Raw genomic sequence first — 12,978 nt, 5'->3', positions numbered from 1 at the left:
GTTAGAGATTTCAAGCAAGTGTGTTTCCAAAATAGACCCTGCTGTTGTGGGACAGCTGGAGAGCCTTTTTGGGGTCACGGTTCAAGGACTCACGTGGACCATGTTACTGTACCATGCAAGACTTTTCCTGGCTGTTGTCTGTTGTTGTCTGTTGCTGTTCAGAGCGTTCAGAGCCTGTGCAACACATGAATGCTCTGTGAGTGCAACAGTACTGCTCTCTGGCCTCCTGAAGGGTACCTAGTTATGTCTCCCTAACCTCACCATCTGCATCACGCTGCCATTTGGAGCCAAGATAAATCACGGAAGCCCCTGTCCATGCTGGATATAGCTTCTTCCAGATAAGAAGGTCAAGGGTCGCATTTCTGGCCAAGGTTGACTGTCCTCAGGGCTAAATAAAGAGCCTAGGGGTTGCAGAGCGGCACAGGCCCTCACACTCAATTAGGATCAAAACAACCATCAAAGTTGAACTTGGATTTAGGTTACTGAAAGACAAGGAAGTGGAGCAGGGAACGTTCTGGATCAAAACACCAGTAATGCACAGTAACACACACTTCATCCTGATGTATTTTGAATAGCCACTGATTACTGGACTAATAGACAAACAAGGAGCGTTCAGTTTATGAATCAGTAGCAGCTGTTTTCAGCATTAGTCTGCCATTGTTACGCTGTTTCTAAGGTGTTTGTTTATTCTGCACTAACCTAACAGAACCTCTGACCCAGCAAGTGGAATGTGAGAGCAGAGACACAGTGTGAGAGATCACCGCCATCATTTACATCCTAAACACATGACAGGCTGTCAGGCAGAGGTTAAAACAGGTCAAGTTCACACAGGACGGCACGGATCCCAATACACTGTGAGGAGGGAGGTCTCTTTACTCATGCAAGAGCAAATTGTTGCTTACATACAGGCAGTGGATACAGTGTTAGTATAATGTAATGCAAGAAACACAATCTTTGTTTAACTTACATACTATTTTACCTGAGGTGTTGATTAAGCCAAATGGTTTGAGTTATGAGGCGGTAATTTGTAGTGGTTTTGTGTTGCATTTACGGTGTTTCTGCAATTTTGTCTACCTCATACATATACATTCACCACTTTATTTCGCCTATGCACACGCATGATACATTTGTGGTGATTCACCTTGAAACTGCCGAATATGTGCAACAAGGTGAAAACAATAGTTTATTCCCCATGTGCAGTAGGTTCTCCATCAACCCTCGCAAAGCCCTTCATGTGAAAAGATCCACATTGAATAGATTTGCATTGAAGAAGACAGAAATTTGTCCTTGTCCAAATGAGAACATGGAATAGCCAAACATTTAAAAATAAAAAATAAAAACACTGATTCTCAGGTTGTCCTTGTCATCCTTTGATCCCTTGTGAAAAGGCTAGACAGTCATGCTGCAGTGATCAGTCAGGGTCAAAGTCATACTCCACTTTCCCTCCCTCCCTCCCTCCCTCCCTCTGTCCTGTGACTATACTGTAGTTTTGTAGCTCTGGCAGCTGGTGGTGCTGTAAGACTTGAGTCTCCCCGTTGCTTTTTCTCCTCCATAACAAGGCTGTCACCTATTCTATCCTCCTTTGTCCTCTCCCCTCCATCACTCACCTCTATACGTCAACGCTGAGCCACTGCAGCATCCTCCGCCAGCCCCTGAGCCAGTCTGCTTCGATGGGGTGAGGTGGGGAGGGGGGGGCGCAGTGCCCTAAACAAACTACGCCAAACAACGAGTAAAAGCATCTTGAAACAAACTACATGAAATAAATGATTTTTCACATTCATCATGGACATTATCTCAATGATCCAAAAGAGAAAATGTGGGTTTTGGAAAGGGGTTGTGAGGCTAAAATCAATACTCAGATGTTGACATGGACAGGGAATGAAAAAGTGACTGCATCCGTTGACAGTGTTTTTTTTACAAAGCGCATGGTTCAATAGCATGATGTCTGCCACTAGGTCATTTGTGTGAATGGTATTAATTGGGTTCCCTGCGAGGCCACACAGCCAGCGGCTCAGTTATGATTCCAGTAGGTAAATATTTGCCTGTACTAACCCTCACTAGGTGCCATAATGATTCTTTGTGTGTTGCACTGTGTACAATGCCTTTCTGTGTACACATCACTCAGTGCCTATGTCTGTCTGCGTCTGTATGTGTGTCTGTGTTGCAGCTCAACCCCCCCCCAACATTCCCTCTCCACAGCTGCAGCTCGGCAGAGTTTGATCAATAACGCGTCCTTCATTCTCAAGTCGGGCCTGACCTTGGCAGCCTTTTGTCTCCTTCCAGGGGCCAGAGTGCGCATGTACAGGTTGGAAAACAAGGCTCTCAAAAATCCACCCTTGGAAGGAAAAGAATTCCCCTCACTGCCTCCACACTACAGCATTCTCATTAAGAACCTAATGAATCATATATTTATAGCGTTCTTATCTTAGCGTAATGAGGTGATGCCACTTTTGAACTCATTTGCTAAATTACCACAGGCCACACTGAAATGGAATAAACTTCCAATTCCTTGCATATGCTGCTGCATTCATTTTCACATTGAGACGGAGACGGCAGAGCCAATCCAAACCCTGACTTATGAACAAAGAGCGTCTATGTTCAGTCACAGATGACAAAAGGTAAGCTGTGTGTTCAGAGACATTTAAAAGCACTAAAACATGGAAGTCTGCAGCAGAGGGCAGTGGGAGTTGATCTGACAGATCTGTTTACATGTTAATGCAGCCTGACGTAGCCTGCAGGTGGCACCATTTATAAATTAGTCCTGCAGTCACACTTTTTGTCTCATTCAATAACTGATTTTTAAATGACCAGTAAGTGAAGAATTTTCTTGCACAGGCACATATTGAATTGTTCCATAATATTGCATTAAAACAAGCAACAAGTTCATTTTGTAAGCATGGGTACTCCATCATGCAGTCATATGCTCCATCATTTACTGCAGGTATGTTACTGTATTGAAGCAAACACTCTATCAGTTAGTTTTCAAGAAGCCATCATATAGAGTTGTAGGAATACTTTCAGTAACATCATTCATGTTCACTTTCAAAACAAGCTAAAGAGCTGTTCTGTTTCTGTGAAACATTACTTGAACAGTTTTATTTTGAATTATACAAACAGTCAAATTACTTGCAATATAAAGTAAATGCAGGGTGATGAGTGCATTCGTACACAGGCCATTCAGTAATGGGTTTCTGCAGGCAAGTCCTATCAAGATCAATCACAAAATTAGCACATTAGTACTGACAAATTACAAAATTATGTTCTAATCCTTTCAAAGCCTTGTGGTAAAACAGTTTGCTTGCTCTTTGCTTGCTCCAAGGATAAACTTTGAGTGAATGATTTAGCCAAAAAACGCCCATCTTTATTCCTTTGCTACAATCCCACTGGCAGTGCAGAAACCTGATTTATTCAAGAATTAAATGGCAAAACATTACAATACGAACCACAACTCCTCACAAGAACGACAGTCTTTTTCAAAATTAGATCTGTTGAAATTATTCTCTAACGTCAAACCCTACATTTACATTTTAACAAAGAATAATTGAGAACAGAAAAAAACAGTTTTTATGATTTCCCTTGTGATGCTAACACCAAAATGTGTAAATAATATTCACCAAATTAGACATAAATCAAAACTCAGGATTTATTAATGTATTCCACTTTTACAAAAACAAACATTCGTCAGGCTTCACAGAACCAAACACATAGCGCAGAAACACTGGAAAATAAAAATGAAAACACAGAATGATCTTCACTACACTTTCCTCTTCTGGGTGCTGATGTACAGGACTGTGGAGAGAGAGGAAGATGAAGAAGAAAAAACATTAAAGTATTTTTTACTGAGCAATGACATCTCTGAGACCAGTCAGAAATATCTTGACACATCATTTCTTGCTTTGTGGTCATTGAATGTGATCATGCATCAAATGAAAATTTCTCAGCTTTCCAGAGTTAAAGAGTTCTCTTGGGGGCCAATAATCTCTGTGAAAGATTGCTGAGAATATCAAGAACACTGACTCACTGGTGACAAGTGATAACTCAGACAACATTCATAGTGTGTTGCCCCAAATATACAATATATTGGGTGACCCAACAAAATACAGTTGAACCCAGCAGAAAAGTCTGCAGCAGTGGTGCATTCATATGGAACTGATATGTGAATACAATGTTCTTTACAGCTGACTCTTGATGCTCAATGCTGTTTGCAGTCACCTCACCCTTCACTTCCCATAGTAGACCACAAATAAATTCTCTGTGGGAAACACAGACCCACTGAGTGGGGGGTCACTGAAGCAAATCTCATCCTAAAGATAAATTGTATAATTGTTTTGCATTCAGGGTAGAGGTGTAAGGCTGCAGACAGCATAGAAAAGCAGTCAGGTAAACCAATTGTTACTTTTACGTAAATCTACTTTTATCAACCTGCTCCGTTTTGACTAAAATAGACCCATCTTTGGCTGCGGGGCCTTTGATCACACTGAGAACTCCACTGGCCAGCATGACTCACATTCAAGAGGGAATCACAAAGTAAATACAATGCATAGCTGAAAACAACTGATTTGTCAAGCAAAAGTTCTGGCTGCTATGGTGAATACAGTACTTATGAAACACACATACTACAATCCTTTACTCATCAAAGACTGACAGCAGACAAAAGTCAAATGGCAGTCGCTTTAAGCTTCCCACATAATCAATATTACACAAGAAAGTCTGTTTCATAGATTTAAAGGGTTAGAAATAGTTTTTAGACTTTTTGAAATATGCAAATAGGGCCAGTTAACAGAAACATTTAACAAAAACAAAAAAGAAAAATCAGAATAAATGTTCGTAATTCTGATAGTAGATTTACCCATCAGGTCTTTTTTGTGTCATAGGGCTATTTTTGTTTATTGAGCAGTAGAGTGTTGTCACTTAAACAGTTTAGTTAACTAGTACCATTTGAAGCATTTCATTTCTATCTAACACACTACTATATCCCAGGATATCCCTGCCCATAAGATCCTTAGCTGATGAGCTGATGTACATGCATCAGCTCAGCCTAAGGATATCACTGTCAGTAAAACTCTAGTCAGTCACTAGTCAGTGATTTAAAAAAAAAAAAAAAAAAAAGAAGAAATCTAAAATATAAATAAAGTTGTTTCCATTTCACACTGGGGCACTTGCATAGAACAGAACCATCTTTAATGTTATTAACAACACCCTTTTCTGCTATGACAAGTCAAAATGTGTCCTATGTTCAAAAATATGTGCAAACCAAGACCTACTTAGTTAAAGGGATAAGACACCATAATCAACCCTTTTAGGCTGAATAATAATAGAATAAAAGCGCTCAAATAATAGGTGCTCTTAATTTGGACTAAGTAAATGGCCAGGTAATATTAAGTGCACTTCGTCATTTTAAAGATATCATTGTCTGTCTCTGCAAGCCTACACAATATTGCTTGTAACTTCTCTTCCCTTCCGTTCTCTTGTAGACAACAAAACCGTACATGTGTATGTATACAGTAAATTTGACGTCTGTATCTACAAACTTTCCTCAGAGAGAGCATGTCCCCAGACCTCCCCTTGTGGGTCATTTTTCTCAATGAGCTGACTACTCCAAAACCCATTCAGAAGACTGCTATAACCCCTCACCTAGACTTGTATAAGACAAACTATTGTACACATGTAGCGACAAGAACTATGCACTGTCTATAAATTAGAGATATAATTATACATTTGAGAATCTTACCATTGTTTCCTCTCAAAAAAGCATCTCCATACTTGTTCTTGAGCTGCCCATTGACATACTCTTCAGTCTGCTCTATGGCAATGTTCATGTAACCATCCAGGCAGGCCAGAACACCTGTAAACAGACCATACACGTGCAGAATTTCATCACTTTTCAAGCGACATTAGGGAAATAAGTGGATAAGTTTACGTGTCAGCTGCATTACCTCTGTAATCGACACCAGAGTTCAATTTGACGACCACAGGTCTCCCAATTATCTGCTTCAGAAAGTCACTCGGGGTCTGCTTTCTTAGACTCATCGTGACTGTGATCTGAGAGGGTTGAAGATATACAGAACAGTAGGTGTTATAGTCGCAGTGTACTACAACTAGCTACATTAGCATCATGGTATGAAGCTAACTAGCATACTTCCAGCTAAATAACTCGTGCTCGATGCCGTTCATTCGATAAATCCAACAGTAAACTTTTCGTTACAATGCGTAGCAGCACGTAGTAATGTTTCTGATTTGACATAACAATAACGTAATAATAACTAACATAGCTTAACGTTAATACTGTGTGGACAAGTAGCGTTAGCTACTAGCTAATTAGTGTAGCTAACCCGCCAACTGCCAACCTTTCTGTAAATATGCTTGCTCTTAATGGTGTGAGGGAGTCGTTATCCTTGTAAGTACATTGTATACGTTTATTGGAATTGAAGCGGACCACACTGCACAAGGAGAAGTTTGCGTATAACAGTTATCTGTAGCTACATGTTTGGTAGCATTTCACTTACCCGATGGACGAACTCCAAACGATTGTATTAGTCACGGACCGCGGATTGACCAATCAGAGGCGTGCACTATACGGCGTCTGAGTGAGGACAAAAACCTGAATAGCGCCGTGGTACGGATTGTGAGGGGTGACATCTGTCAGAACTAGAGAGACAGAGCAGTAGCCAAACTGGTTACAGAGACTGCTTTGAGAGTATGATTTATTTCTAAAACACATTTTTAGTCAACAGATTACATTATTATTTGCAACACAGTAGCATTGTAATATGCAGATTATCCCGTAGTTTCTGTACACTGCACAAGCTGATATCAAATTTGGGACCTATATTTTTCCCCTAAAATTAGATATGAGAGGATTACATCATATTAAATTGAATATTTGATTCGTATTCGAAATTATTATTAGCACAAGTGGTCTGGTCCTGAGGTTGTGCATGAAACAGCACTATAATCCCAGCTCCAAATTGACATAACTTTAGGAAAATCTACAGATCGACAATCTAATAACAGACTTTTCCTCTTGATATTTGGTCATTTGGAAATGTGTGTTTCATATTTTGTATTTAAATTCATATAAATAGAAATCTTGTGAGATCAGGACCGCAGCAAGATATTTTTAGTTTCAGGTTGTTTAAAATAATTATTAAAAACATACAAATTCACTACCTGAAATAGGCAATATGGACCAAATTGTCATTATGATAACACTGCTTTATTCTGATAAAATTACATAATAAAAACAAAAAAGTTCAAATGTTCATCCTATTGACATGTTTTGTTTTTCCTATACAATCTTATAAAACTACGAATGTATGATCTCACGCGGTGACACAGTTCTTCTAAATTTTACTTTTAAAAGGAAATATGAACTTTAACATCTCAATATGACAATTTCATAAAACTTTAATATGGAGAGTTGTTAGAAAATTTTGTCCAGCCATATTGTACCTTCATCAAAGTAATTCCTTGAATTAGTCTCACAGATCTAAATGAATGCCACAGAATCTGAAGTTGAATGGTGTTGCTGTGTTTTTACAGTACAGTCTCCATGGACTTGTGCAAACCTTCAGTTAGACAGTTGGTCACCAGATGTACATTACTGGGTTGAGGTCTGATCTGCCAGCAAGGACGGAGAGCGATATCTGGATCTTTGTGCAGACTGTGTAGTACAGCAGATCTGCAACTATTTTTCATAATTGATAAATCGCTCTAGTAATTTTTCAAGCAGAAATTCTAATATTAATATATAATAATATAATAATATTTACTGGTTCCATCTTCTCAAGTGTGATGATTTAATGCTTTTCCTTGTCATATATGATAGTAAACTGAATATTTTAGGTTTTGGACTATTGGTTGAATATTCAATTCAATTTTATTTATATAGTGCCAAATCACAACAAAAGTCATCTCATGACACTTTACAAATAGAGCAGGTATATACCGACTCTTTATAATGTTATTACAGAGACCCAACAGTTCCCACCATGAGCAAGCACTTTGGCGCCAGTGGCAAGGAAAAACTTCCTTTTAAGAGGCAGGAACCTCAAGCAGAACCAGACTCTAGGTAGGCGGTCATCTGCTTTGAATATAACAAGCAATTGGGGGAAGTCAGAATCATTTTTCATTATTTTCTGACATCATTAGACAAAACATTTAAATAAACTAAAGAGTAAAGTACTGTGTTTTGTGCTTCTTAGTCAGGGAAAAGGAAAGAAATATATTGATGATATCAGTATAAATTGTATATCTGTAGTAAAATTAATGAAAATGCCTCTATATTTATCTTTTTTGCATCATATTTCTCCAACCATTAGGCCCAGCTTTAACTGACCTAACTGAACTGAGCCCTTATCCTTTAACATAAATCACTATAATATTGCTACAACAATGTTGTAGATACTTATACTCTGTATTTGATACCCATGAGTGAGTTTTGTGACCTTATTGCACTCTTATTGTCTTATAATATTCTTAATGGGACATCTGCTTTGAAATGTGTACAGTATCATTTTTAAATGCATCCTAGCTTTACTATAGTTCTTATTTTTGTAAGTGTAATTGAAATTGAACAACCTAGAGGTTTGAGCTCTTTTCATTATTTCATTCTGGTGTGGCTAAAGCTATGTTGTGAAGGATAAGAGAAGGTCTACCATCTGATAAAACTCTGGTTGCTGGGTGCATGACCCAAACACTGCACAGCCTGGGAGGTACATGAAAAATGGTGTAGGGGGGAAATAGGGATGAAATGGTGAGGTGAAAGATAGAAGAGGATAGAGGGAGGGAGGATGTGCCAGTACGTGTTAACAGAGACAGAGAGGTTGAGAGAAAGAAAGAGAGAGAGAGAGACAGAGAGAGAGAGGGAGGGAGAGAGAGAGGTATTGTGAGAGGTGGAATCATAAAGTACTTCTTGTGTGTCTAGACAGGTTGCTTGTTAGCAGGGCATGGCTAGCCCTGTGGAGGCTAGAGGTTAATTTGGTATCTGCTGCTGTGTTAAACTAAGGTCAGTACTACAAGTCCTTAAGTCATAAACAAGAGTGGTTAAGAGCCATGTATACACCTAGGCACCGGTTAATGAATATTCAATGAAGATTTTTTTTCCCCTTGTCCCCTGTTCCCTTCGTTGTTGCTTGCTTTGAAGGAAATTTTTGGAAAGAAAAAAACCCTACAGTTTATCTCTGTTGCCTTCAAAAAATGACCTCTGTGCACTTACATTTACTTGTCCTTTGTTATCATAATACATGGCCTTAGTCGTAATGGAAAGTGGCTTTTTGCTATTTGAAATGTGGCACACTCATTATGCAGCTCTGTCCCTGAATGTACTAAATGTAACCACCCATAATTTGATTGCTTAATACAATAAAACCAATAATGTAATAATAATGTGATAGTTTTTTTTCCAGGTCGTAAAGTTTGTGGTTAAAATAAAACTTAAACTTAAACGACCAAGGCTACGTCCTCACTGGCATTTGATGCAGATGTTAATATGCGGCTTGGTGACCGAGCAGACAATGAGAACTTGAACTGAGCAATCACATACAAATCGTGTCCAGGGGCCCTGAGATAAGTGTGTTTTGCTTGTAACCTGCGGAAAATTCACCAACGATAGATAATAATTCAGCTGAAATGGGGGTTAATTGTAAACATTGACACTGTGGTCTAAAATCCTCGTCAACATCACATCCCACGGATTTTCAGTGGTGGCCACACATTCAGCAGCCCATACATTATTTAGAATTAAAGTGTGTAGGAGTACACCTCTAAAATGCCAAAGCCTTCTTTACATTCCCTGTAATAGCAGTTACATACATAAGCATTAGCAGGCTTTGTTTTTGCTTCTAGCTCTAACCAATCTGATGGATGACAGTCAGTATTTAAAATATATTATTTAACAATGAACCGTATGCACTCACGTTGTTATCACTTGTACTTAGGCTGATTCACTTGTATACCAATTAATTTCCTCTGAAGACTAGTTATGTGTGCTTTACTGTTGGTATGTTTAATGTATTATAATTTTGTATTAGTTATCAACAGTACATTTTATTCATTGTTTGTAATGCAATTCATTTTTATGTCAGTTTTTACTTTTAATAGTTTTTGATTTAAATTTAAAGCTGCTATACTAATTTTTTTATTTTTTTATTTAGCAACTAAAGAGCCAAACATTTCCCTCAGAAGTTGGTAGAGACCAAAAACAGAGCTAACAGAAAATGAATAATGGACATACATTCGCCACAGGTGAATATCTCAGTGTTGTGTTCACAGATTCCCCAGAGGGGCCAAAAAAAATCAATGAATGCAGGTATAATGCCTGTGGGTTACAGTGCATTTAAATATTTAAAATATACTATACATATTTGATTTGTAGCAGTAGTAGTAGAAGTTTTAGAAAGTAATTGAAGCAGTAGCAGTAATAGTAGTGGTAATATCAGTGTTAACATTAAGTTTATTAGCAGCATCATTATAATCAGTAGTTGTGCTCTTTATGATATTTTATTGCTCATAAATGATTTAATTATTAGTATCATCAATCAGTCTGGCTCTTCTACTCATCAGCTTTATGAGGCCAATTTTAAACTTCATTCAAACATCGATGTCTGGACAAACAGTGAGTGACTTTTCTTCAGAAATGCCCTGACCACCCAGAGTGGTCAGCCAGAAAGCACAACAGCAGTGCTGTCAATTGAGAGACAAATCCCGTCTCCATCTCCAGACCCTTTAACCCCGAGGGGCGGGCTAGTGAAATAGAAAGATTATGGTGACGGGAGATGCTATTGTAGGTGGGAAATAGGGGACTGGACCAGAGGAGGCAGAGGCTCGAGGTGAGTGGGAATAAGGAGGGGGGGAAACATCCCTCTTGTATCCTAAAGCAATATGCAGGATGGGGGTGGAGGTGGAGGTTGGCTGTGCAGGATGAGGAGAAAGTCTAGACTGCATTGACCCTTCTGAAGCCAGGTTTTCTCTTCAGGTCAAGCTTGATATGGAGAAGATAATGGAAAAGCTTGGGGGAGTTTTCAAATAAAAAAACAGATTGGTAGACAGAGTGTCCCTGTTCTTGCTTCTATGTAATCCCTAACTGTATGGAGGTAATAGCTTGGAAGTGATGGGAAACCTTTCTTCCATCAAAAAGGGGCCAGGAAACCTCAGCTGCATGGCTTGATGCTTGGATCTGTTGCCTTTGTAGCATCCAGGGTTATTTTAAATGGCTGATTTGTTCAAAGCTCTTGTGACTCCTTCCAAGCCTGCCCTCTGTTCCTTTAACTGAACAGAAGCAAAGGTGCTCACCAAAGCAGGTGGTCAGACCATCACATCCATCCTCTCCCCTATAAGAGTGCTGAATCCCTTCGTCATATAGCCTGTAACTGTACAATAAACAATCAAATTTATAAGTAGTGGTAAATTACCTACAAGGTGCAACTAGTGTCCTTGTGCTTTGGGTTTTGCTCCTTATTATTTCCGTGCCAATGACACATCGCTCAGCTTCTACTTAATGACTCAGCTGTGAGCACTGACAGTTGACAGCGGTTGGCTGCCTGGGGGCCCCATGCTGAGGGAAGGGGGTGGCGCGAGGCAGACAAGGTGGGATGTAATCACTCCCTGTAATTTGGAGGAAATCCACTGAGCTGCTCACAGTCAAGATGAAAGCCCTCCTCTTGTTCCATCTCTCCACAGCCAGCGAGCTCCACTGCTTGCAAAAGCCTAAAAAAGAGAGGTTCAGAGAAGCAATTCTGCCTGGTTGGTGTCCCCCAGGGGTTATTCCTGGGACCATCTCAAATCAGCTACAGCCCTGGAGCCATGTTCTTTCCCCAAGGAGTGGCACGGCAGACAGACAGTCAGACTGCCCATCCTGTGCTATATGGCCCAGGCGCAGCCAGCCAGCACACAACTCTCCTGAGATCCTCCTTAGTGGAAAGGGAGCTCAGTGGAGCTTATGCTGAGGGCTCTGCTTGTATCTGGCTGTCTGTCTGTCTTTCTGTCTGACACCCTCCCATGTCACCTCATCCTCTCTCACTTCCCTTTAATATCTCAATCTGAGGCAAGGAGGGAATGCATTTTAAAGCTCCACATCCAGTGTTCCTTTTTGTTACATTGGGGAAGAAAGAAGAGCATTACACAATGCTTAAAAAAAACAATTTTCAACAATATGACAAGCTTGTGTGGATAAGTTTGCCTAGAAGCATCCTGTCATAAAAATAATTATGTGCACGGTAACTAATAATTACATTTTGTTAACCTCAGCATGCTTTATTGTCTTAACTGTCAAAATGACAGTCAGTTTCACAAGAAAATCTGGCTCAAGCCATGAGCAGATCGCCCAGTTTGATCACTTTGTCACACAACACTATCCTACCAAGTTGTCAAAGAGACACTGTAGTGGTTTTGCTTGATAGATGGTGAATGGTGCTTATACAAGGAGCCACTCCAGTGCGCCCATAAATATGCATCGTGACATTTGGAACAAAGCCGCTCGTCCTCTCTTTCCTGATGAGCTCTGCCTGCATACTATAACATATTGCAATACTGTCACACCTTGTGTTTCATAGCCAATCTCTCTGTTCATCAACTTGGCAGATAACCTCTAGATGCTGATAGATGATATGGGGGATGGCATTAGGTCTCTATTGTATGCAAAACCAGGAAGTGAATTTCCAACAGGGATGCTTATACCAGTAATTAATAATTAATCCTGATAGTTTCATGATGTATATAACGTATGGTTGTATGAATATTTAAAAAGAGGGTTACAAAGTGTATTTGCATGATCTTGTTCTCCAGACAGTTTAGAAAAAGTCAATCAAATCTCTCTATTGATAAACAACAGGTCAGAGGGGAAAACATGTTCTCACATTCACAGACCATTGTCTGTTAGGGCAAGTGCACAAAAAAATGCTCCCTGTTCTCACTGTAGCATTAAGAACATAACTGGTTTCTTTCTCCAAACACCTCATTGCTTTAGAAAGGAATAAATAT

The 12,978-nt window shown here is 39.5% G+C and overlaps 1 protein-coding gene across 1 annotated transcript; it reads right to left on the bottom strand.

The window, feature by feature from the left end:
- Positions 1-3,063: 3,063 nt before the first annotated feature.
- On the bottom strand, positions 3,064-6,574 carry lsm6 (LSM6 homolog, U6 small nuclear RNA and mRNA degradation associated). The gene is made up of 4 exons (XM_070921782.1): positions 6,507-6,574; positions 5,937-6,042; positions 5,732-5,845; positions 3,064-3,789 (listed from the first exon to the last, which is right to left on the bottom strand). Exons 2-4 carry the CDS (start codon positions 6,028-6,030, stop codon positions 3,755-3,757), a joined length of 243 nt encoding a protein of 80 aa, XP_070777883.1. The 5' UTR covers positions 6,031-6,042; positions 6,507-6,574; the 3' UTR covers positions 3,064-3,754.
- Between the last annotated feature and the right edge of the window lie 6,404 nt (positions 6,575-12,978).

The sequence above is a fragment of the Enoplosus armatus genome, chromosome 2 (genome assembly GCF_043641665.1).
Source record: "Enoplosus armatus isolate fEnoArm2 chromosome 2, fEnoArm2.hap1, whole genome shotgun sequence".
In the NCBI taxonomy this organism is placed as follows: domain Eukaryota; kingdom Metazoa; phylum Chordata; class Actinopteri; order Centrarchiformes; family Enoplosidae; genus Enoplosus; species Enoplosus armatus.
The sequence above is the reverse complement of the archived record's forward strand: the minus strand, read 5'-3'. Positions and strand labels throughout refer to the sequence as shown.

Bases quoted from the DNA above. Each gene is read 5' to 3' on its own strand.
- lsm6 (XM_070921782.1), bottom strand. From the start codon at position 6,030: ATGAGTCTAAGAAAGCAGACCCCGAGTGACTTTCTGAAGCAGATAATT. The intron at 5,846-5,936 runs GTAATGCAGCTG...GTCTGTTTACAG, and splicing joins CTCTGGTGTCGATTACAGAG to GTGTTCTGGCCTGCCTGGAT. The intron at 3,790-5,731 runs GTAAGATTCTCA...CTCTCTCCACAG, and splicing joins TTTTTTGAGAGGAAACAATG to TCCTGTACATCAGCACCCAG.